This window comes from Stenella coeruleoalba (genome assembly GCF_951394435.1).
Source record: "Stenella coeruleoalba genome assembly, chromosome: 5".
Classification (NCBI taxonomy): domain Eukaryota; kingdom Metazoa; phylum Chordata; class Mammalia; order Artiodactyla; family Delphinidae; genus Stenella; species Stenella coeruleoalba.
The window spans coordinates 30864691-30882902 of NC_137150.1; the positions used below are offsets into that span (position 1 = coordinate 30864691).

At 35.5% G+C, this 18212-nt stretch overlaps 1 protein-coding gene across 5 annotated transcripts in view; it reads right to left on the minus strand.

Moving 5' to 3' along the window:
* PPP2R3A (protein phosphatase 2 regulatory subunit B''alpha) overlaps window positions 1–18212 on the minus strand; it is a 223836-nt gene that overhangs the window by 50290 nt on the left and 155334 nt on the right. For all 5 annotated transcript variants that reach the window (XM_079922189.1, XM_079922190.1, XM_079922187.1 and 2 more), the window contains one exon: window positions 17688–17777. In XM_079922189.1, the coding sequence (XP_079778315.1) occupies window positions 17688–17777 (90 nt within the window). The remainder of the gene's footprint in view (window positions 1–17687; window positions 17778–18212) is intronic.

Here is an 18212-nt window from a genome sequence, read left to right on the forward strand (position 1 = left end):
TTAGTTGTTTTCTTGGTATTGTGTTGTTAGAGTTCCTTATAATATTTTCAATATCAGATGTATGGTTTGCAAATACTTTCTCCCATTCCATAGGTTCTCTCTTCACTCTGTTGTTTCCCACTAGGAGCTTTTTAGTTTGATTCAATTCTATTTGTCTATTTTTGTTTTTGTTGCATGTGCTTTTGGGATATATTCCCCCACCCCCACAAATCAATGTCAAGAAGCTTGTTCCCTATGTTTTCTTCTAGTAGTTTTATAGTTTCAGGTCTTACATTTAAGTCTTCAATCCATTTTGAGTTGATTTTTTATATGGAGTGAGAAAATGGTCCCATTTCATTCTTCTGCGTATGGATAACCAGTTTTTCCAACACCTTTTATTATTTTTTTCCAACACCCTTTATTGAAGAGACTGTCCTTTCCTCATGTGTGTTCTTGGCACCTTTGAAAAAGATCAATTGACCAGGGACTTCACTGGTGGTGCAGTGGTTAAGAATCTGCCTGCCAATGCAATGGACATGGGTTCGAGCCCTGGTCCGGGAATATCCCACATGCTGCGGAGCAACTAAGCCCATGCGCCATAACTACTGAGCCTGTGCTCTAGAGCCTGCATGCCACAGCTACTGAGCCCGCATGCCACAACTACTGAAGCCCACATGCCTAGAGCCTGTGTTCCACAACAAAAGAAGCCACCACAATGAGAAGCCTGTGCACCACAACAAAGAGTAGCCCCTGCATGCAACAACAAAGACCCACACAGCCAAAAGAAAAAGATCAGTTGACCATAAATGTATGGATTTATTTCTGGGTTCTCTACTCTGTTCCATTAGTATATATGTCTGTTTTTATGCCAGTACTATGCTGTTTTATTATAGCTTTGTAGTATATTTTGAAATCAGGTAGTGTGATGCCTCCAGCTTTGTTTTTGTTCATTAACATTGCTTCATGTTCTTTTCTAGTACTGTATGAATTTTAGAATTGTTCTTCTATTTTTGTAAAAATGTCATTGGAATTTTGATAGTTATTGCACTGACTCTGTAGATCACTTTGAGTAACATGGATATTTTAACAATATTCTTCCAACTCATGAAGATGGGGTATCTTTCCATTTTCTTCTGTCCTCTTCATATTCTTTCATTAAGATTTTATATATTTCAGTGTTGTTAGTGTATAGGAATGCAACTAATTTTTGTAGGTTCATTTTGTATCCTGCAACTTTCTGAAATTCATTTATTTTTTTCTAACAGTTTTTTGTGGTCTTTAAGGGTTTTCTGTATATAATATTATGCCATTTGCAAAGAAAAAAATTTACTTCTTCCTTTCTGGTTTGGATACTTCTTCTTTACTTTTCTTGCCTAATTATTCTGGCTAAGACTTCCACTTGAATAAAAGTGGCAAGAGTGGGGCATCCTTGTCTTGTTCCTGATGTTAGAGGAAAAGCTTTCACCTTTTTACCATTGAGTATTATGTTAGCTGTGGACTTGTCATACATAGCCTTTATTATGTTGAGGTACATTCCTTCTACACCTAACTTGATAAGAGTTTTTTTTTTTTTAATCATGAAAGGGTGTTCAATTTTGTCAAATGCTTTTCTGTATCTATTGAGTTGATCGTATAGCTTTTGTCCTTTATTCTTTTAATGTGGTATGTGACATTTATAGATTTGCATGTCAAACCATCCTTGCATCCTAGACATAAACCCCACTTGATCATGGTGTATGATCATTTTAATGTGTTGTTAAATTCAGTTTGCCAGTATTTTGTTGAGGATTTCTGTATCTATGTTTATCAGAGATCTTGGCTTATAATTTTCTTTTCTTATAGTGTCCTTATCTGACTTTGGTACAAGAGTAATGCTGGTCTCATAAAATGAATTTGGGAGTATTCCCTCCTCTTCACTTTTTGGGAAGAGTTTGAGAATAATTTGAGTTCATTCTTTCACCGGTAGAATTCAACTGTGAAATCATTAGGTCTCAGACTTTTCTTTTTTGGGAGGTTTCTGATTACTGATTCTATCTCCTTACTTGTTATTGGTCTGTTCAGGTTTCCTGTTCAGTCTTGGTAGGTTGTATGTTTCTAGGAATTGATCCATTCTTCTAGGTTATCCAATTTGTTGGCATGTAAGTATTTACAGTAGTCTTACATGATCTTTTGTGTTTCTGTATCAGTTGTAATGCTTCCTCTTCAATTATAATTTTATTTGAGTCTTCTCTTTTTCTTAGTCCAGCTAAATGTTTGTCAATTTTGTTTATCTTTTTAAAAAGACATCTCTTAGTTTCACTGATCTTTTCTAGTCTCTATTTCATTTATTTCTGTTCTGATCTTTATCACTTCCTTCCTTCTGCTAACTTCAGGTTTAGTCTGCTTTTTTACTTTGTTGAGGTGTAAAGTTAGGTTATTTGAGATCTTTCTTTTTTTATTAATGTAGGCATTTATTGCTATAAACTTCCTTCTTAGAAGTGATTTTCCTTCATTGTATATTATTCAGGAGTGTTTTTTACTTCCCACACATTTGTGAATTTTCCTTCTGTTATTGATTTCTAGTTTCACACCACTGTGGTCAGAAAAGATACTTGATATAACTCAATCTTTTAAAATTTAGTAAGACTTTTTTGTAGCCTAAAATGTGATCTTAGGGAAAGTTCCATGTGCACTTGAAAATAATGTGTATCCTGTTGCTATTGGATGGAATGATCTGAATGATCTGTATAGGTCTGTTAGTTCCACTTGGTCTACATGTTGTTTAAGGCCGGTATTTCCTTTATTGACTTTCTGTCTGTATGATCTATGCATTGATGAAAGTGCAGTAGTAAAAACACTTACTGTTATTGTAGTACTGTTTATTTCTCCATTTGAGTCTGATAATATTTGCTTTATATATTTAGGTGCTCTTACACGTTGGAGTGTATAAATACTTACAACTGTTATATTCTCTGTTGGATTGATCTCTGTATCATTCTGCAATGTCCTTCTTTCTCTTTTATTAGTCTTTATTTTAAAATCTTTTGTCTGACATAAGGATAGCTAACCCAGCTTTCTTTTTGTTTCCATTTGCATGGAATATCTTTTTCCATCCCTTCACTTTTAGGCTTTGTGTGTCCTTAAAGCTAAAATGAGTCTCCTGTAGGCAGCATACTGTACAATCTTGTTTGTAGTCATTTAGCCACTCTGTGTCTTTTGGTTGGTGATTTTGATCCATTTACATTTAAAGTAATTATTTATAGGTAAGGACTTACTATTGCCATTTTGTTAATTTGTTTCTGACTGTTTTGGTTATTTTTGGTTATCATGAGGCTTATATGAAACATCTTATAGTTATGAAAGTATTTGAAGTTGACAACAGCTTAAATTTGACTGCATACAAAATCTGTTATGTTTTAACTTTTCCTCCTGTCACATTTTATGTTGTTGATGTCACAATTTATAACTCATGGATTGTGTATTCACTATAAAATTATTGTAGTTACAGTTAAATTATTTTGCCTTTTAACTTTTATAGCAGAGTTAAAAGTGATTTATGCATCATCCTTATAGTATTAAAATATTCTGAACTTGACTATATTCTTACTTTTACAGTGAGTTTTATAATTCCTATGTTTTTATGTTAGTTGGCATCCTTTAAGGAAAGGTTGAAGAACTCTCTTTAGCATTTCTTGTAAGGCAGGTCTAGTGATGAGGAACTCCCACAGATTTTGTCTGGGAAAGTTTTTCTCTCTCCTTTATTTCTGAACTATAGCCTTGCCCAGCATAGCATTTTTGGTTGACAGTTTTTTCTTTCAGCAGTTTGAATATATCATGCCACTCTTTCCTGGTCTGCAAAGTGTATGCTAAGAAATACAGTGCTGGTCTTATAAGAGTTCCCTTGTATGTGATGAGTTGGTTTTCTCCTGCTGATTTCAAAATTGTCTTTGACTTGAGAATTTGATTGTAATGTGCTATGGTGAAGATCTCTTAATATTTTTATCTATTTGAGGTTCCTTGGGCTACATGGATCTGGATGTTCATTTTCTTCTCCAGATTAGGGAAGTTTTCTGTCATTATTTCTTTCAATAAGTTTTCTGCCCTTTTCTCTTTCTTTGTTCCCTCTGGGACTCCCATAATGCATATATTGTTTATTTTCATGGTCTTCTGTAAGTCTTGGAGGCTTTTCATTATTTTTTCTCTGACTGGGTAATTTCAATTGACCTGTTTTCATGCTCACTGATTCTTTTGTTTAATTGCTCTGTTGTTGAAGCTTTCTATAGAATTTTTCAGTGCAGTAATTTTGTTCTTTTGTTTTAGAATTTGTTTGGTTCATTTTTATGATTTCTCTTTGTTGAACTTCTCATTTTCTTCATGTATTGTTTCCCTGATTTTGCTTAGTTGTCTGTGTTCTTTTGTAGCTCACTGAGATCCTTTAAGATGATTATTTTGAATTCTTTGTCAGGCAATTCACAGATCTCAATTTCTTTAGGGTAAGTTATTAGTGTTTTATTTTGTTCCTTTGATTGTGTCATGCTTCCCTGATTATTTGTGATTCTTGTCACATTGCATTGGTGTTTCTGCCTCTGAAGAAGTAGGCATTTATTTCAGTCTTTACAGATTGGCTTTGGCAGGGAAATCCTTTCAACAGTCTCCTTATTCAGAGATTTTGGACAGGTTGTCTAGTGGGGGTCTGTGAGCAGGTTTACTGCTGGAGTACTTGAGTAGGCTGCTTAGGTACCTGGGTCAGCAGGTGAGTGGGGCCTGTGCCTGGGTCCATGGGCACTGATGGTAAGAGGTGGGTCTTGAGCCTGATCCTGTAGGGACTGGCCTAGTGCTGGGATGGGCCTGTGGTACCTAAAACCTGAATCTGCAAGGGTGAGTTTGGATCCTGGGTCTCTGGGGGTTGGCCAATTTTGAGGTCTACTGGGGTTTGTTGGAACCTGGGTTTCCAGGGTTGGTTTGGCATTGGGATGAGTCTGAGGCCACAGGGGCTGGCTTGGTGCTGGGTGAGTCTGGAGGATGGGTTGGCAATATCCTACCTGGAGTCTGGGGTTGCAGGGGCTGGCCTGGTGCTGGGGTAAGCCTGGAACTCGAATACAGCATTGAGTCTGAAGCCTGGGGACACAGGGGCTGGCCTGGTGCTGGGGTGGGCCCAAAGGTTGGGTCTTTTGGTGCTGCCCTGGAATCCTTAGCTCTTGTGAAGGTATTTTTGTTCATGGATAGTTGTTCAATTGGTATTTCTGTTAGGGGATGAGCAATGGAAACTTATAACTCACCATCTTGCTGCCATCACTCTCTTATGGCTGAATTTTAAAATTACCATGTAAATCTTATATTTCAATTTCTAGTTATGTTGGACTTTTTGGATTGGCTTTCTAATTTTCATATCTTGTCTCTATATTATATTACTTCAATTTTGGGGTTATTTTTGGGAGGTCTACCTAGCTTTATCTTCTGAACATTTTTTTTTCCTGCTATCATAATTTTGATTTTCCAGAGTTCTTTTTTTGGTTCCACGCTGTTTCTTTTATTAAAAGTACCATTCTGTTCATGTTCTATGAATTTCATTTTTTCTCTTATCTCTGAGGCTACTAGTAACAGTGTATTTGTTGTTTTTGCTGAAGGTTCCTTCTCCCTGAATTCTGTTTCATCCAAGTTACTTTCCTCCCACTTCTATCTGTTTGGTCTCTATCTTTTATGTAAGAAGCTTTACTTAGGTATTTACTGATCCTTTGTTCTCTGCTCATATTTAAGAGTAGATGCTAAAAAGCTGACTGGAAGTTCTGGCTTATGGGTTTGTTGACTCTGAGCTTTACTGTAAAATGATCTGCCTGGGTTCTTTCCTTGGGGCTGAGCCAATGTCAAATTTTCAGGTCTTTATTCATGGGCTGGCCAGATTCTCCAGAAAAGCATCTTTTTGTCTCCTGCCTAGAGGTTAAGGACAGGTTGCCAAGATTCTGAAAGTTGAGTAAGGAATGAAGACTGGGCACCTTAGCTTTCAGTAAGCATACACTCATTTCATCTGTTTTCAATATGGTAGCCCTACCTTCAATTGTGCCCAGTGCTCCCCAGTCCAGAGGCCCTCTATTTTATACTCTTGAGGGAATAAAGCACCAGTCTCCAGCCTGGGTAGAGGAGATGATCTGGAGATCAGCTGTTTCCTTAAAGAAACTTTCTATAAACTCTCCTCATTTTTGGTTCTATCTTTATCCCACCCCTACTTCCAATGTTCCCGGTACCCCAAAGTCCTGAATGTTTGGAGGTTTTTGCGATATATCCAGTTGCTTCTTTGTCTTTTCCTATGGTGGCTTAGGTTTCAGGTAGTGTGCTAAATTTATTTACTTTCTGGTTTCCAAATCCTTATTTTTTTCTCCTTTTTTCCTTTGTTATTATGGATTTATTCCTTAAAAAAATCTCTGTACTGTCATTTTAGTGGAATTTCAAGAGGGACTAAAAGTACTATATGTGGGTAAGTTGCTATCTTCATTTAGAAGCTTACCCACACTCTACTATGGCCACTTTATCATTTAGCAATGTCACTTACAGTAGCAAGTATAGCCATGTCACTAATTCATCATAGAATATGAAGCTAATAGCATTAATTGGTAACAGGGAACAATATTTTTCTATAAAGAGCCACTGATTCACAGTAATTTAAAACTTCTCAAGAGAAGGTTCTAAGAGACTCTTGGTTAAATTACCATTTGTAGGCCTTAAGCTATACTGAGAAACTCTATACACTTAATGGTTTTAAAAAATCTCTTTTGAGGAGAAAAAGGTGAAAATAACTAAGTTATGACTATTAATTATTTTCAAGTAAGCCACACTAAGATCTGTAACACACCTGTATTCCAAAAGATAAAGTTTACATTACTGCAACAAATTAAACTGTAATACTTGCAAAATTCTTTTGAGAAATCTATTTTTAAAATTGTACCAGCTTGATATTTAACATTACCATCAAAGAACAGAGGAGACATTCACTGGAGCCAGTGAACATGAGGTAGCAGAGTTTGGCTGTCATATCACATCTACTCTCAGGGTTTTAATATTGTCCCACTTTGAAACATGATTTCATGATTTGTGAAAAACCTTGAGGAGACAGACCTGATATCTTGATCGTGAGAAAAACCTTGAGGACACAGACTTCATGAGCAGAGGGCTACAATAAATGTGGTAATATGTGGCTCTTTTGCCACTTTATCATTACTTTTTAAGTAATAATGTTTTGAATAGTACAGAAAGAAGCAGTAGACTGTCCTGTGGTCTTTAAGGCCTCTTGGTGTCTTGAAATTCCTTCTTACGTATCTTAGGATAATAGAAATTAGGACAATAGGAAGGAAGTACCTCTTGATTTTGGCAATTATCTAATAGGACTTTAGTGAAAGGCAACTTACTTTACTAAGAAATATAAACTAAAGTCAGTTGCATTTTCAATTAAGAACTAAGATAAAAGAGTCTATAAAATAAGTAAAGCTAAAGCATATACTTCAGTTCTTTGTAATAGCTCATAAAAGAGAATCAAAGCTAGAACACAAAGAAAGAGACAAACTGCCTCAATATTTGCCAAAGTCACATAAGAGCTGCCTTTAAATATAATGTTTCGAAGAATATCGTGTGGTAGATGAATCTGATGTAATTCTGTAAGTATTAGAGAGCATAAAAAGGATCAATGCACAAAGAAGAGAAAACGTTTTAAGGCTCAGAGCTGGCAAAATAAAATAATATACCTCAGTAGATAGCTATTTGTCCCCGGAAGTTTAGAAGCAGGGGCTACTGGATGGTTAAATACTTATAGGACATGTTCAGAGGGAATTTTCTTATTGAAAATAATAGATACTCTCTAAAGTTTTTTCCAATGCAGATTTAATTTATTTTCTTTCCTCTGTTCTTTTTAACAAAGGTAATATTTTCTTAGGTCTAGAAGTAATGACTATTCATTGCAAGAAAACTGGAAAACAGAAAAGCACACAAAAGGAGTAACTACCCAGAGAGAACCAGTGTTAAATTTTTGCTATATTTGCCACCAATTTTTAGTTTTAAAGCATAATTATATTCATTAAAGATTGTATTTGTACAATTATAGACATAAACAAGATTACCTTTTGGCCTTGTTCTCAGGCTGAATGAAATTAACTTCTGGACCAGAAATGTCTTATTCCTGATATAAACTCCTATAAGCTATTGCAGAAACAAGTTACGGGGAACTTCGTTATTACTTAGGGATTAACTAGATGTATATTCCTTTGCATATTCAGTATACATATTTTAGCACCTACTACCTTCAAGGGCACTGGCCTAGTGTCTTCAGACATAAAGATGCATGAGATAGTTGCTGGAGAGGACACCTAGTCAGAAGACCAAGGCAGAAGCAGAACGTGATAAACAGCCAGACCAGAGGGGTGGTTAAAGGACATACCAAAAGAGGGTTGGTTGCAAAAGCCTGTCCACAAAAAATAATCTATCCAAAGACACTTTCCATATCTAACCCTGACAGAACCAGGCACAGGAAAGACTCAAGATCACAATTTTTTACGTAGTATTTTACACAGCACTTATCACACTTCAGTGAGTATATTACTTCTTTCATGAAATACATTTTTTTCTACCCATGTCATTCGTAAGCCACAAATCTGATTTCTACTACGTTTTAAATAAGTGTTTGATTTTGATGTATAGATATTTTCTTCATTACTTTACAACAGTGAGGTTTAACTGTCTTCTGATCACATTCTGCTTTTGTAAGATAATGTGAAGCACTGAGAACAAATACTCTGGGTGCCTAGTAAGTGCCTGTAGAAGCCAAGGAGACAAATTAGGCCAATGCCTAATTTTGAGTCTCTTAAGCAATAAGGAATTTCAGGACACCAAGAGAATGCTCTTTTAGGGATTCCATAGCCTAGCTGGTAAGAAGACAGACATGCAAACATGCTGTCTCACATGATAGGCCATACCTTATAGTGATAAACAGTCCAGAATTTGGAGTGATACAGACCTGGACTTGAATCCAAGCTAGGTCACTTTGTAGATGTACAATCTCTCAGAGCGTCTGTTTCCTCAACTGTAAATGGGAACACTGACACCTAAACTCATAGTGATATGAAGATTAAACAAGCCATCACATATGAAACAGTTGTTACCTGGCAAAGAATAAGGCCTCAGCAACATGTTAGCTGTTAGGTAGGAGAAAGGCAACATGCAAGGCAGAAAAGAAAGCTTTTGACTTAAAAACCTCTTTTGGCAATATTTCTATAAGTAAAGATCCAGTTATGTATCTCGAGATATGAAAAGTTGATCTGAAGGGTTCTGCTTCTGGTAATGATGAACTAAGTGTTTTGGATTAACCCTCCCACTGAGAAAATCTGCAGTAAAAATCCTTTTTGAAGGCACTGGACTATTAACAGGGCAGTGAAGAACTATGGTGTCCAGATGTAGAAGGAAATCCAGAAAGGAGGAGCCTAGCATTTGTGACCATCTTTCCCTTGGGGCATCTGCTGATTTTGGAAGAGGGGCCAGGCCTGAGAGGTTGAGAAGTTGAGCTTTCACTTGCTAGTATTCTGTTAATGATTTTTGGGTCTATCTTCATGAGGGATGTTGGTCTGTAGTTTTATTTTCTTGTATGTGTCTGTCTGGTTTTGGTATCAAGGTAATGCTGGTTTCATAAAATAAGCTGGAAATTGTTCCCTCCTTTTGTATTTTCTGGAGGAAGTAGTACAGAATTTGATATTTCTTCTTCAGATGTTTGGAAGAATACAGTAGTGAAATTATCTGGGCTGAGAGATTTCTTTTTCAGAAAGTTTTAAACTATGAATTCAATTTTCTTTAATAGATACAAAACTATTAAGGTTATGTATTTCTCCTTGGACAACTTTTGTTAACTTGTGACTTTAATGGAATTGGTCTATTTCATTTAAGTCACCACATTTACATGTGTGTGTATGTCATTCATAGTATTCCTTTATCTTTTGAATATCTAATTTCTCTTGAAAAATTCTTTTGGACCCAAGGATTATTTAGAATTGTGTTGTTTAATTTCCAGTCATCCTTCTCTTATTGATCTTTACATTAATTCCATTATGGTCAGAGAATATACTTTGTATTATCTCAACTCTTCTTTTTAAACAGCTTTATTGAGATATATTTCACATATCATACAATTCATCCATCTAAAATGTATAGTCAGATGCTTTTTAGTATATCCACAGAGTTGTATAACCATCACCACAATTAACTTTTATCACATCCAAAAAAGAAGCTCCATACCTAGTAGCACTTATACATCATTCCCTGCCCCACCCCTGCCTCTCCACGTCCCTCATGGCCTAGGCAACTACTAACATACCTTCTGTATCTATAGATTTACCTATTTTGGACAACTCATATAAATGTATTCATACAATATGTAGTCTTTTGTGGTTGATGTCTTTTAATCTGCATAATGTTTTTAAGATTCAACTGTTATAGTATGTAGTACTTCATATTTTTTTATTGCTGAATATTAGATTATATGGATATATCACATTTGTTTTTCCATTTATTAATTGATAGACATTTGGGTGTTCCCATATTTTGGCTACTGAAAATAGTGCAGGTCCCGTCCCTATCCTTTTGTCTCTGTTTATTCTTTTTTCTTTTGTCCTACCCAGGTATGTGGGGAGTTTCTTGCCTTTTGGGAGGTCTGAGGTCTTCTGCCAGCGTTCAGTGGGTGTTCTGTAGGAGTTGTTCCACGTGTAGATGTATTTCTGATGTATCTGTGGGGAGGAAGGTGATCTCCGTGTCTTACTCTTCCGCCATCTTCCCCCTCTCTCTGAAAATAGTGATGCTATGAAACTTGTCTGGGTGTACAAGTTTTTGTGTGGATATGTTTTCATTTCTCTCGGGTATATTCCTAGCAGTGGAATTTCTGGGTCATATGGTAACACTATAACCATTTGAGGAACTGTCAGTGTTTTCCATAGCGGCTGCTGCATTTTACATTCCCAATAGCAGTGTATGAGGGTTCCCATTTCTCCACATCTTTGCCAACACTTGTTTATTATCTGACTTTTAATTCATAGCTATCCCAGTGGGTGTAAAGTGCTATCTCACTGTGGTTTTGATTTGCATTTCTTTGATGACAGTGATATCAAGAATCTTGTTATGTGCTTATTGGCTGTATAGGTATCTTCTTTGGAGAAATGTCTATTCAGATCCTTTGCTCATTTTAAAATTGAGTAATCTGTCTTTTTATTATTGAGTTTGTTATTTATATATTCTAGATACAAGTTATGTATCAGATATATCATCTAAAAATATTTTCTCCCATGCTGTGGGTTATCCTTCATGTTCTTGATGTTGTTTTTTGAAGCATAAATTTTTAAAATTTTGATGAAGTCCAATTCATTCATTTTTTTCTTCTGTTGTTTGTGGTTTTGGTGTCATCCAAGAAACTGCATCTAACCAAGGTCATGAAAATTTACTCCTATACTTTCTTCTGAAAGGTTTTATAGTTTTAGCTCTTACATTTAGGTCTGTGATCCATTTGAGCTAATGTTTTTGTATAACATGAGGTAGGGGTCCAAATTCATTCTTTTGCATGTAGATATCCAGTGTCCAGCACCACTTGTTACAAGACGTTTTTCCCCCCATTGAATTGTGACTTAAGATCCTTGTTGAAAATCAGTTACCATAAATGTGAGGATTTACTTCTGGACTCCTAATTCAATTCCATTTGTCTGTATGTCTGTCTTTATTGCTAGTATTACATGGTCTTTCCTTCAGCTTTGTATATTTTGAAATCAAAGTATGAGTCCTATAATCTTATTCTTTTTCAAGATTGTTTTGGTTACCCTGATCCTTTTGTTTTTCCATATGAATTCAAGATTCAGTTTTTCCATTATTGCAAAAACAACAACAAAAAAGTAGCTGAGATTTTGTTAGGAATTGCTTTGAATCTACAGATCAGTTTGGGGAGTAACTGCCATGCTGACAATATTAAGCCTTCTGATCCATGAACATGGGATATCTTTGTTTCATTTAGATCTTCCTTAGTTTCTTTCAACAATATTTTATAGTTCTCACGGTGTAAGTTTTATGCTTCTTTTGTTAAATTTATTCCTAGGTATTTTATTCTTTTTGCTGCTATTATAAATGGAATTATTTTCTTAATTTCATTTTTGGATTTTTCATGCACAGAAACAATTGATTTTTGTAAACTGATATTATGTATTTTATCAATCTTGTAAACTGATTTTGCAAATTGAAATTAACCTTTATTAAGTTCTAACAGTTTCTTGGTTGATTTCTTAGGATTTCCTGTATATAATATCATATTTAAATTGATAGTTTTGGGGACTTCCCTGGTGGCGCAGTGGTTAAGAATCCGCCTGCCAACACAGGGGACACAGGTTCAAGCCCTGGACCAGGAAGATCCTACATGCTGTGGAGCAACTAAGCCCGTGTCACAACTACTGAGTCTGCGCTCTAGAGCCCGCAAGCCACAACTACTGAGCCTTGTGCCACAACTACTGAAGCTCAGAAGCCTACAGCCCGTGCTCTGCAATAAGAAGCTTGCACGCCACAACAAAGACTAGCCCCCGCTCACCACAACTAGAGAAAGCCTGCACACAGCAATGAAGACCCAACACAGCCAAAAAGAAATAAATTAATAAATTTTAAAAGTTACATTAAAAAATAATTTTCCTTCTTCCTTTCCAATTTGTATGCTTTTTATTTCATTTTCTTGCCTGATAATCCTGTCTAGGATCCAATGTTGAATAGAGCAGACAACCTTGTCTTTTTCCTGATCTTTGGAAAATAGCATTCAAACTTTCACCATTAACTAGTTGTTAGCTGTAGGTTTTTCATAGATATGCTTTATCTGGTCAAGGAAATTCCTGTCCATGTTTAATCTGTGTTGTTTTTTTTTAAATCATGAAGCAATGTTGAACTTTTTCAACTGCTTTTGCTGAGACTACTGGGCCAATCATGTGGTTTTTATCCTTTGTTCTATTAATATGATGTGTTACATTGCTTGGTTTTTAGATGGTAAACTAACCTTGCATTTTTGGGATAAGTCTCACTTAATCATGGTATATAATCTTTTTCATATTTTGCTAGATTAAGTTTCCTAATTTTGTTGAGTATTTTTGTATCTATATTCATAAAGGATAGTGGTTTACAGTTTTCTTGTAATGTTTTGTCTGGTTTTGGTATCTGGGTAACACTGGCCTTATAAAATGAATTTGGAAGTGTTCCTTCCTCTTTCATTTTTTCAAAGAGTTTGTAAAAAACTGTTATTTTTTAAAAATGTTTGGTAGCATCCTTTAATGAAGCTACCTCAGCCCAGGACTGTTTTTCTTATTCAGATTTTTAATTTCTTCTTGAACCAGTTTAGTAGTTTGGCTCTCTCTAGGAATTTGTTCATTTTGTCTGCTACCTAATTTGTTAGCATAAAGTTGTTATATATAATATATATATACTATAATCCTTTTCATTCCTTTATGGTCAGTAGTCATGTTCCCTCTTAATTCTGACCTTAATAATTTGTATGTTCTCTTTTTTTCTTGATCAGTATAGCTAAAGCCTTATCAACATTACTGATATTTTCAAAAGAACTGACTTTTGGCTCCACTGACTTTCTCTACTGTTTTCTTATTCTCTCATTTATCAATTTTAATCTTTTTTTTTCCTGTTTGCTATACTTCATTTGCTCTTGTTTCCCAGCGTCTAAAAGTGGAAGGTTAGGTTATTGATTTAAGACATTTTTTCTTTTTCAATAGATGGATTTACAGCTTCATCCCATAAGTCTTGGTATACTATGTTTTCCTTTTTGCTCATCTTAAAGTTTTGGTATGTTGTTCCTTCATTTTCATTCATTTCAAATTATTTCCTAATTTCCTTTAGGTATGCTTCTTTGATCCATTGGTTATTCAAGCAGTGCGTTGTTTCTGCATATTTGTGAATCCTCAAGTTTCTGTCTGTTAATTTTATTCCATTGTGGTCAGAGAACATAATTTGTGTAATTTCACTTTTTATATTTTTTGAGGCTATTATATGGCCTACCACATACTCTATCTTGGAGAATGTTCTATATGCTTGAGAAGAATATATTGATATATTCAGCTGTTCTTAGGTGGGGAGTTCTATAGATATGTGTTAGGTCCAGTTGATTTATAGTTTTGTTTATAGTATTGTTCATGACTTTTATTTCCTTGTTGATCTTCTTCCTGACTGTCCATCACTGAAAGTGGGGTGCTGAAGTCTCCAAATATTGTTGAATTATTTACTTCTCTTTGCAATTCTGTCAGTTTTTGTTTCATGTTTTTAGGGTTCTGTGTTGTTACATGCATATATGTTTATAATTTTAATGTCTTTCTGTTGGATTGACCCTTTTATGAAATAGAATGTCCTTGTCTCTAGTAACAGTTTTTGTTTTGAAGTCTATGTCCTCTGATATTTATACAGCCACTCCAGGTTTCTTATGATTGTTGTTTGCATGGCATATCTTGATCCTTCCTTTTCCTTTTTTTCCCCCCTTGTATCTTTAAATCTAATCTGTGTCTCATATAGACAGCACAGAATTGTATCCAGAAAACGTGTTTTTTTTTTATCCAGTCTGAAAATCTGCGTTTTGATGAAACGATTAATCCATTCACATTTAATGTTATCATTGTTATAGTTGGACTTATGTCTGCCATTTTACTTTTTGTTTTTTATGTGTCTTGGAGTTTTTCCTCTATTTTTCCTTTATTGCTTTCTTTTACAGTTAACTGAATATTTTCTAAGTGGGACACTTAACTCTTTTAATGATTTTTTTTTTACTATGTATTTTTGAGTTAATTTTCTGCTGGTTGCTCTAGGGCTTACCATATACATTTTAACTTCTTAGAATTACTTCAGATTTATACTTAATTCCTGTGAGATACTGAAACGGTACTCCTATATAACTATTCCCTCATCCCTCTTTTTTATGCTATTGTTATGTATATCACATCTCTATATACTACAAACCCAATAATATATTGTCCTAATTATTATAGTATATAATTTATGTTTTTTAAAGAAGCTGATAGAAGAAAGGCGAACAAGTATATATTCATGTTTGTTATATAAAGTTTCTTTATTATCATTTATATCATTTGTTCCTATGGGATAATAGGAGGAAAAGATGGGAACTATTTGAGGAAAGCTTTTTCATAATTAAGTAAACATGAAAGATAAAAGATTGAAATTGAGAGCGTTAACAGAACACCAAAAAGGCAAGAAACGGAAAGATGCACAGCCTTCAAATCTTCGGAAATTTAGGTAATTAAAACCATCTAGGGCTTCCCTGGTGGTGCAGTGGTTAAGAATCCACCTGCCGATGCAGGGGACATGGGTTCGAGCCCTGGTCTGGGAAGATCCCACATGCCGCGGAGCAACTGGGCCCATGTGCCACAATTACTGAGGCCCAGGCACCTAGAGCCCATGCTCCACAACAAGAGAAGCCACCACAATGAGAAGCTCGCACACTGCAATGAAGAGTAGCCCCTGCTCGCTGCAGCTAGAGAAAGCCCGATGCAGCAATGAAGACCCAAAGCAGCCAAAAATAAATAAATAAAATAAATTTAAAAAGAACATCTAAACATTCGAAATAATGGATTAATGGTAAATTATAAACATGCACACTTACTGGCATAGAAATATACTCTTACATGAAGAAGTGTATCACAGAACTGTACACTAAATGATACAATGATTTCTCACTTGGTGCAGAGAGAAAGAGAGAGGAGGAGGAGTGAAAGGAGGGGATGGAGGGGAACGAGGAGGGAGGAGGAGGAGGAGGTAGGAGGACATATACCTAAATGTTAACTATGGAGTAAAGAATTATGAATGAATTTTATATTAAGGTTTCTGAATGTATGTATTTTAAAATTTTTAATATTTGATGTATATTTGTGATAAAATGATAAACTTAAAAAATTAATCCAGCAGAAATGAGCAAAAAACATGAAAAGGCAAGTCACCTAAGATGAAATAAAAATGGCCAAAAATGTATGAAAAAAATTCAGCTTCGGGACTTCCCTGGTGGCACAGTGGTTAAGAATCCTGCTGCTAATGCAGGGAACATGGGTTCAATCCCTGGTCTGGGAAAATCCCATGTTGCTTAGAGCAACTAAGCCTGTGTGTCATAACTACTGAGCCTGTGCACCACAACTACTGAAGCCTGCATGCCCTAGAGCCTGTGTGCTGCAACTACTGAAGCCCACACACTCTAGGGCCCGTGTGCCGCAACTACTGAAGCCTGCATGCTGCAACTACTGAGCCTGCATGCTGTAACTACTGAAGCCCACGTGCCTAGAGCCCGTGCTCCGCAACAAGAGAAGCTGTCACAATGAGAAGCCCGCACAGTGCAACAAAGAGTAGTCCCCGCTCGCCACAACTAGAGAAAGCCCACATGCAGCAACGAAGACCCAAAGCAGCCAAAAAAAAAATTCAGTATGTCTTAAAAAAAATTCAGCCTCACTAGCAATCAAAGAAATGCAAAAAAGATAATACTGAATTCTTTACTTATCAAATTTGAAAATATTTTTAAGAGGAAGATACCCAGTGTGAATAAGGGTTATAGAAAATATGCTCAATACTTTGTTGATAAAGGTATAAAATGATAGTTCTTCTGAAAATCAATTTAATACTTTTATAAATGCTCTTAAAAATGTCTACATCCTTTAACCTAGCAATTCCTTTCCTGCGGAATTTATTTTAAGGAAAAATATAGTGGATGTTACAACTATTTAGCTAAAACTACTAGAGGATATTAGGAGATAACATTCCAAAGGATTAAATCTAATCCTATGGAATTAATTAACCTACATGTCCAAAGAGAATGTAAAAGTTTATATGAAAAAGACTGTACAACACATACCAATTTTTAAGTGTCTTTTTCTGAGTGTTAGAATTATTAGTATTAAAATTTATTTTCTTCTGCTTTAGCCATGTTTTCTAAGTTGTCTACATGAACAACAAATTACTATCTTTGAAATGGACAACATGCTGGCCATGAAATAAATTAGTTTTATTTCCATTTCAATGATTTCCAAAAACCATATATCCAACATTTAGATAACTTTTTGAACTAACATGCAGACAGCTGAGTCAGTAATACCAGCAGGCAGCATCAGGGACTGCAGACTCTCCCTTCCTTGATACTGAGCAGAAGCTATGTGCAGGACACTGTGTTACACAAGCTAGGAATAAAAAGAAGAGAGGGACACAAAAATCTATGTCCCTCTTTTCTTCTTGTTCCTAGCTTGTGTAACACAGTGTTACAGAGGTGTAAGAAACAGATGGATAAACTCACAGCGACAAATCAAGGTATGCCAAGCAAAGGGAGAGATGATTCTAACTGGGAGAATGAGTGCATGTTCTCATATACTAGTCATCCGCAGTTTGCTCTTCTTTCCTGTCCAATTTACTACTGAACAAGGAATATCATGAAACAACTAAAATCCACAGCATCTATTCCCATATTCCATATAAATGCTTAATATCCTTCAGGGCCAGCTCACATGTCACTTCACCTTTGTTTCCAGGGGTAAGAGCACTTCTCTTGATACACTGTGGTTACATTCAGTCTGAGGGCAGAGACTAAGTCAAACCCATCTTGGCACCCCTAGTTGAGCTGGCACTCACTCGTATACACCATGAATTTTTCAAGCTTTGCTCATGGGTTTAAAATCTTGGCAAAGGAAACTCAGAAGTCATACCTGGTGGGGTTCCTTTTGTCTTCCTCAGAAATCAAGAACCAAACAAAATCTGCATAGCTCATTCTTCCCTCTTTCTGTACTGTTTTTCCCCTGAAGAAAACACATAGTTATAAAGTTTCCTGAGCAATTACTCAGATAAATTTAGTACTATGAGAGACTAAGAAATAAAGTAACATTTCTTTGGAAATTAAGTTAAAAAAAATAGAATGCTGGAAACCTCACAAAGGGCAACCCCTTGCATTGCCTATCTTATTTTCAAATGCCTAGAGGATGAAATCAGAAAGTATTTGTAGATATGAAGAAAGAAATCTGGTTTCTAATTTGAATACAAATAATCAGCAGGTTAAATACTTTTACCTGTATTTAGATAAAGGACTAATGCCCATGTATTAAAGAATTACCGCCATCTTGTATGAAGCCACAACTGCATGTTTTGTAGGGTATTATCTGACCTACAGCACTGACAAATTATGCAGGAAGCCTTGCTAAAATGACATTGTTAAGCATTACTTGTAGTTCATTTTA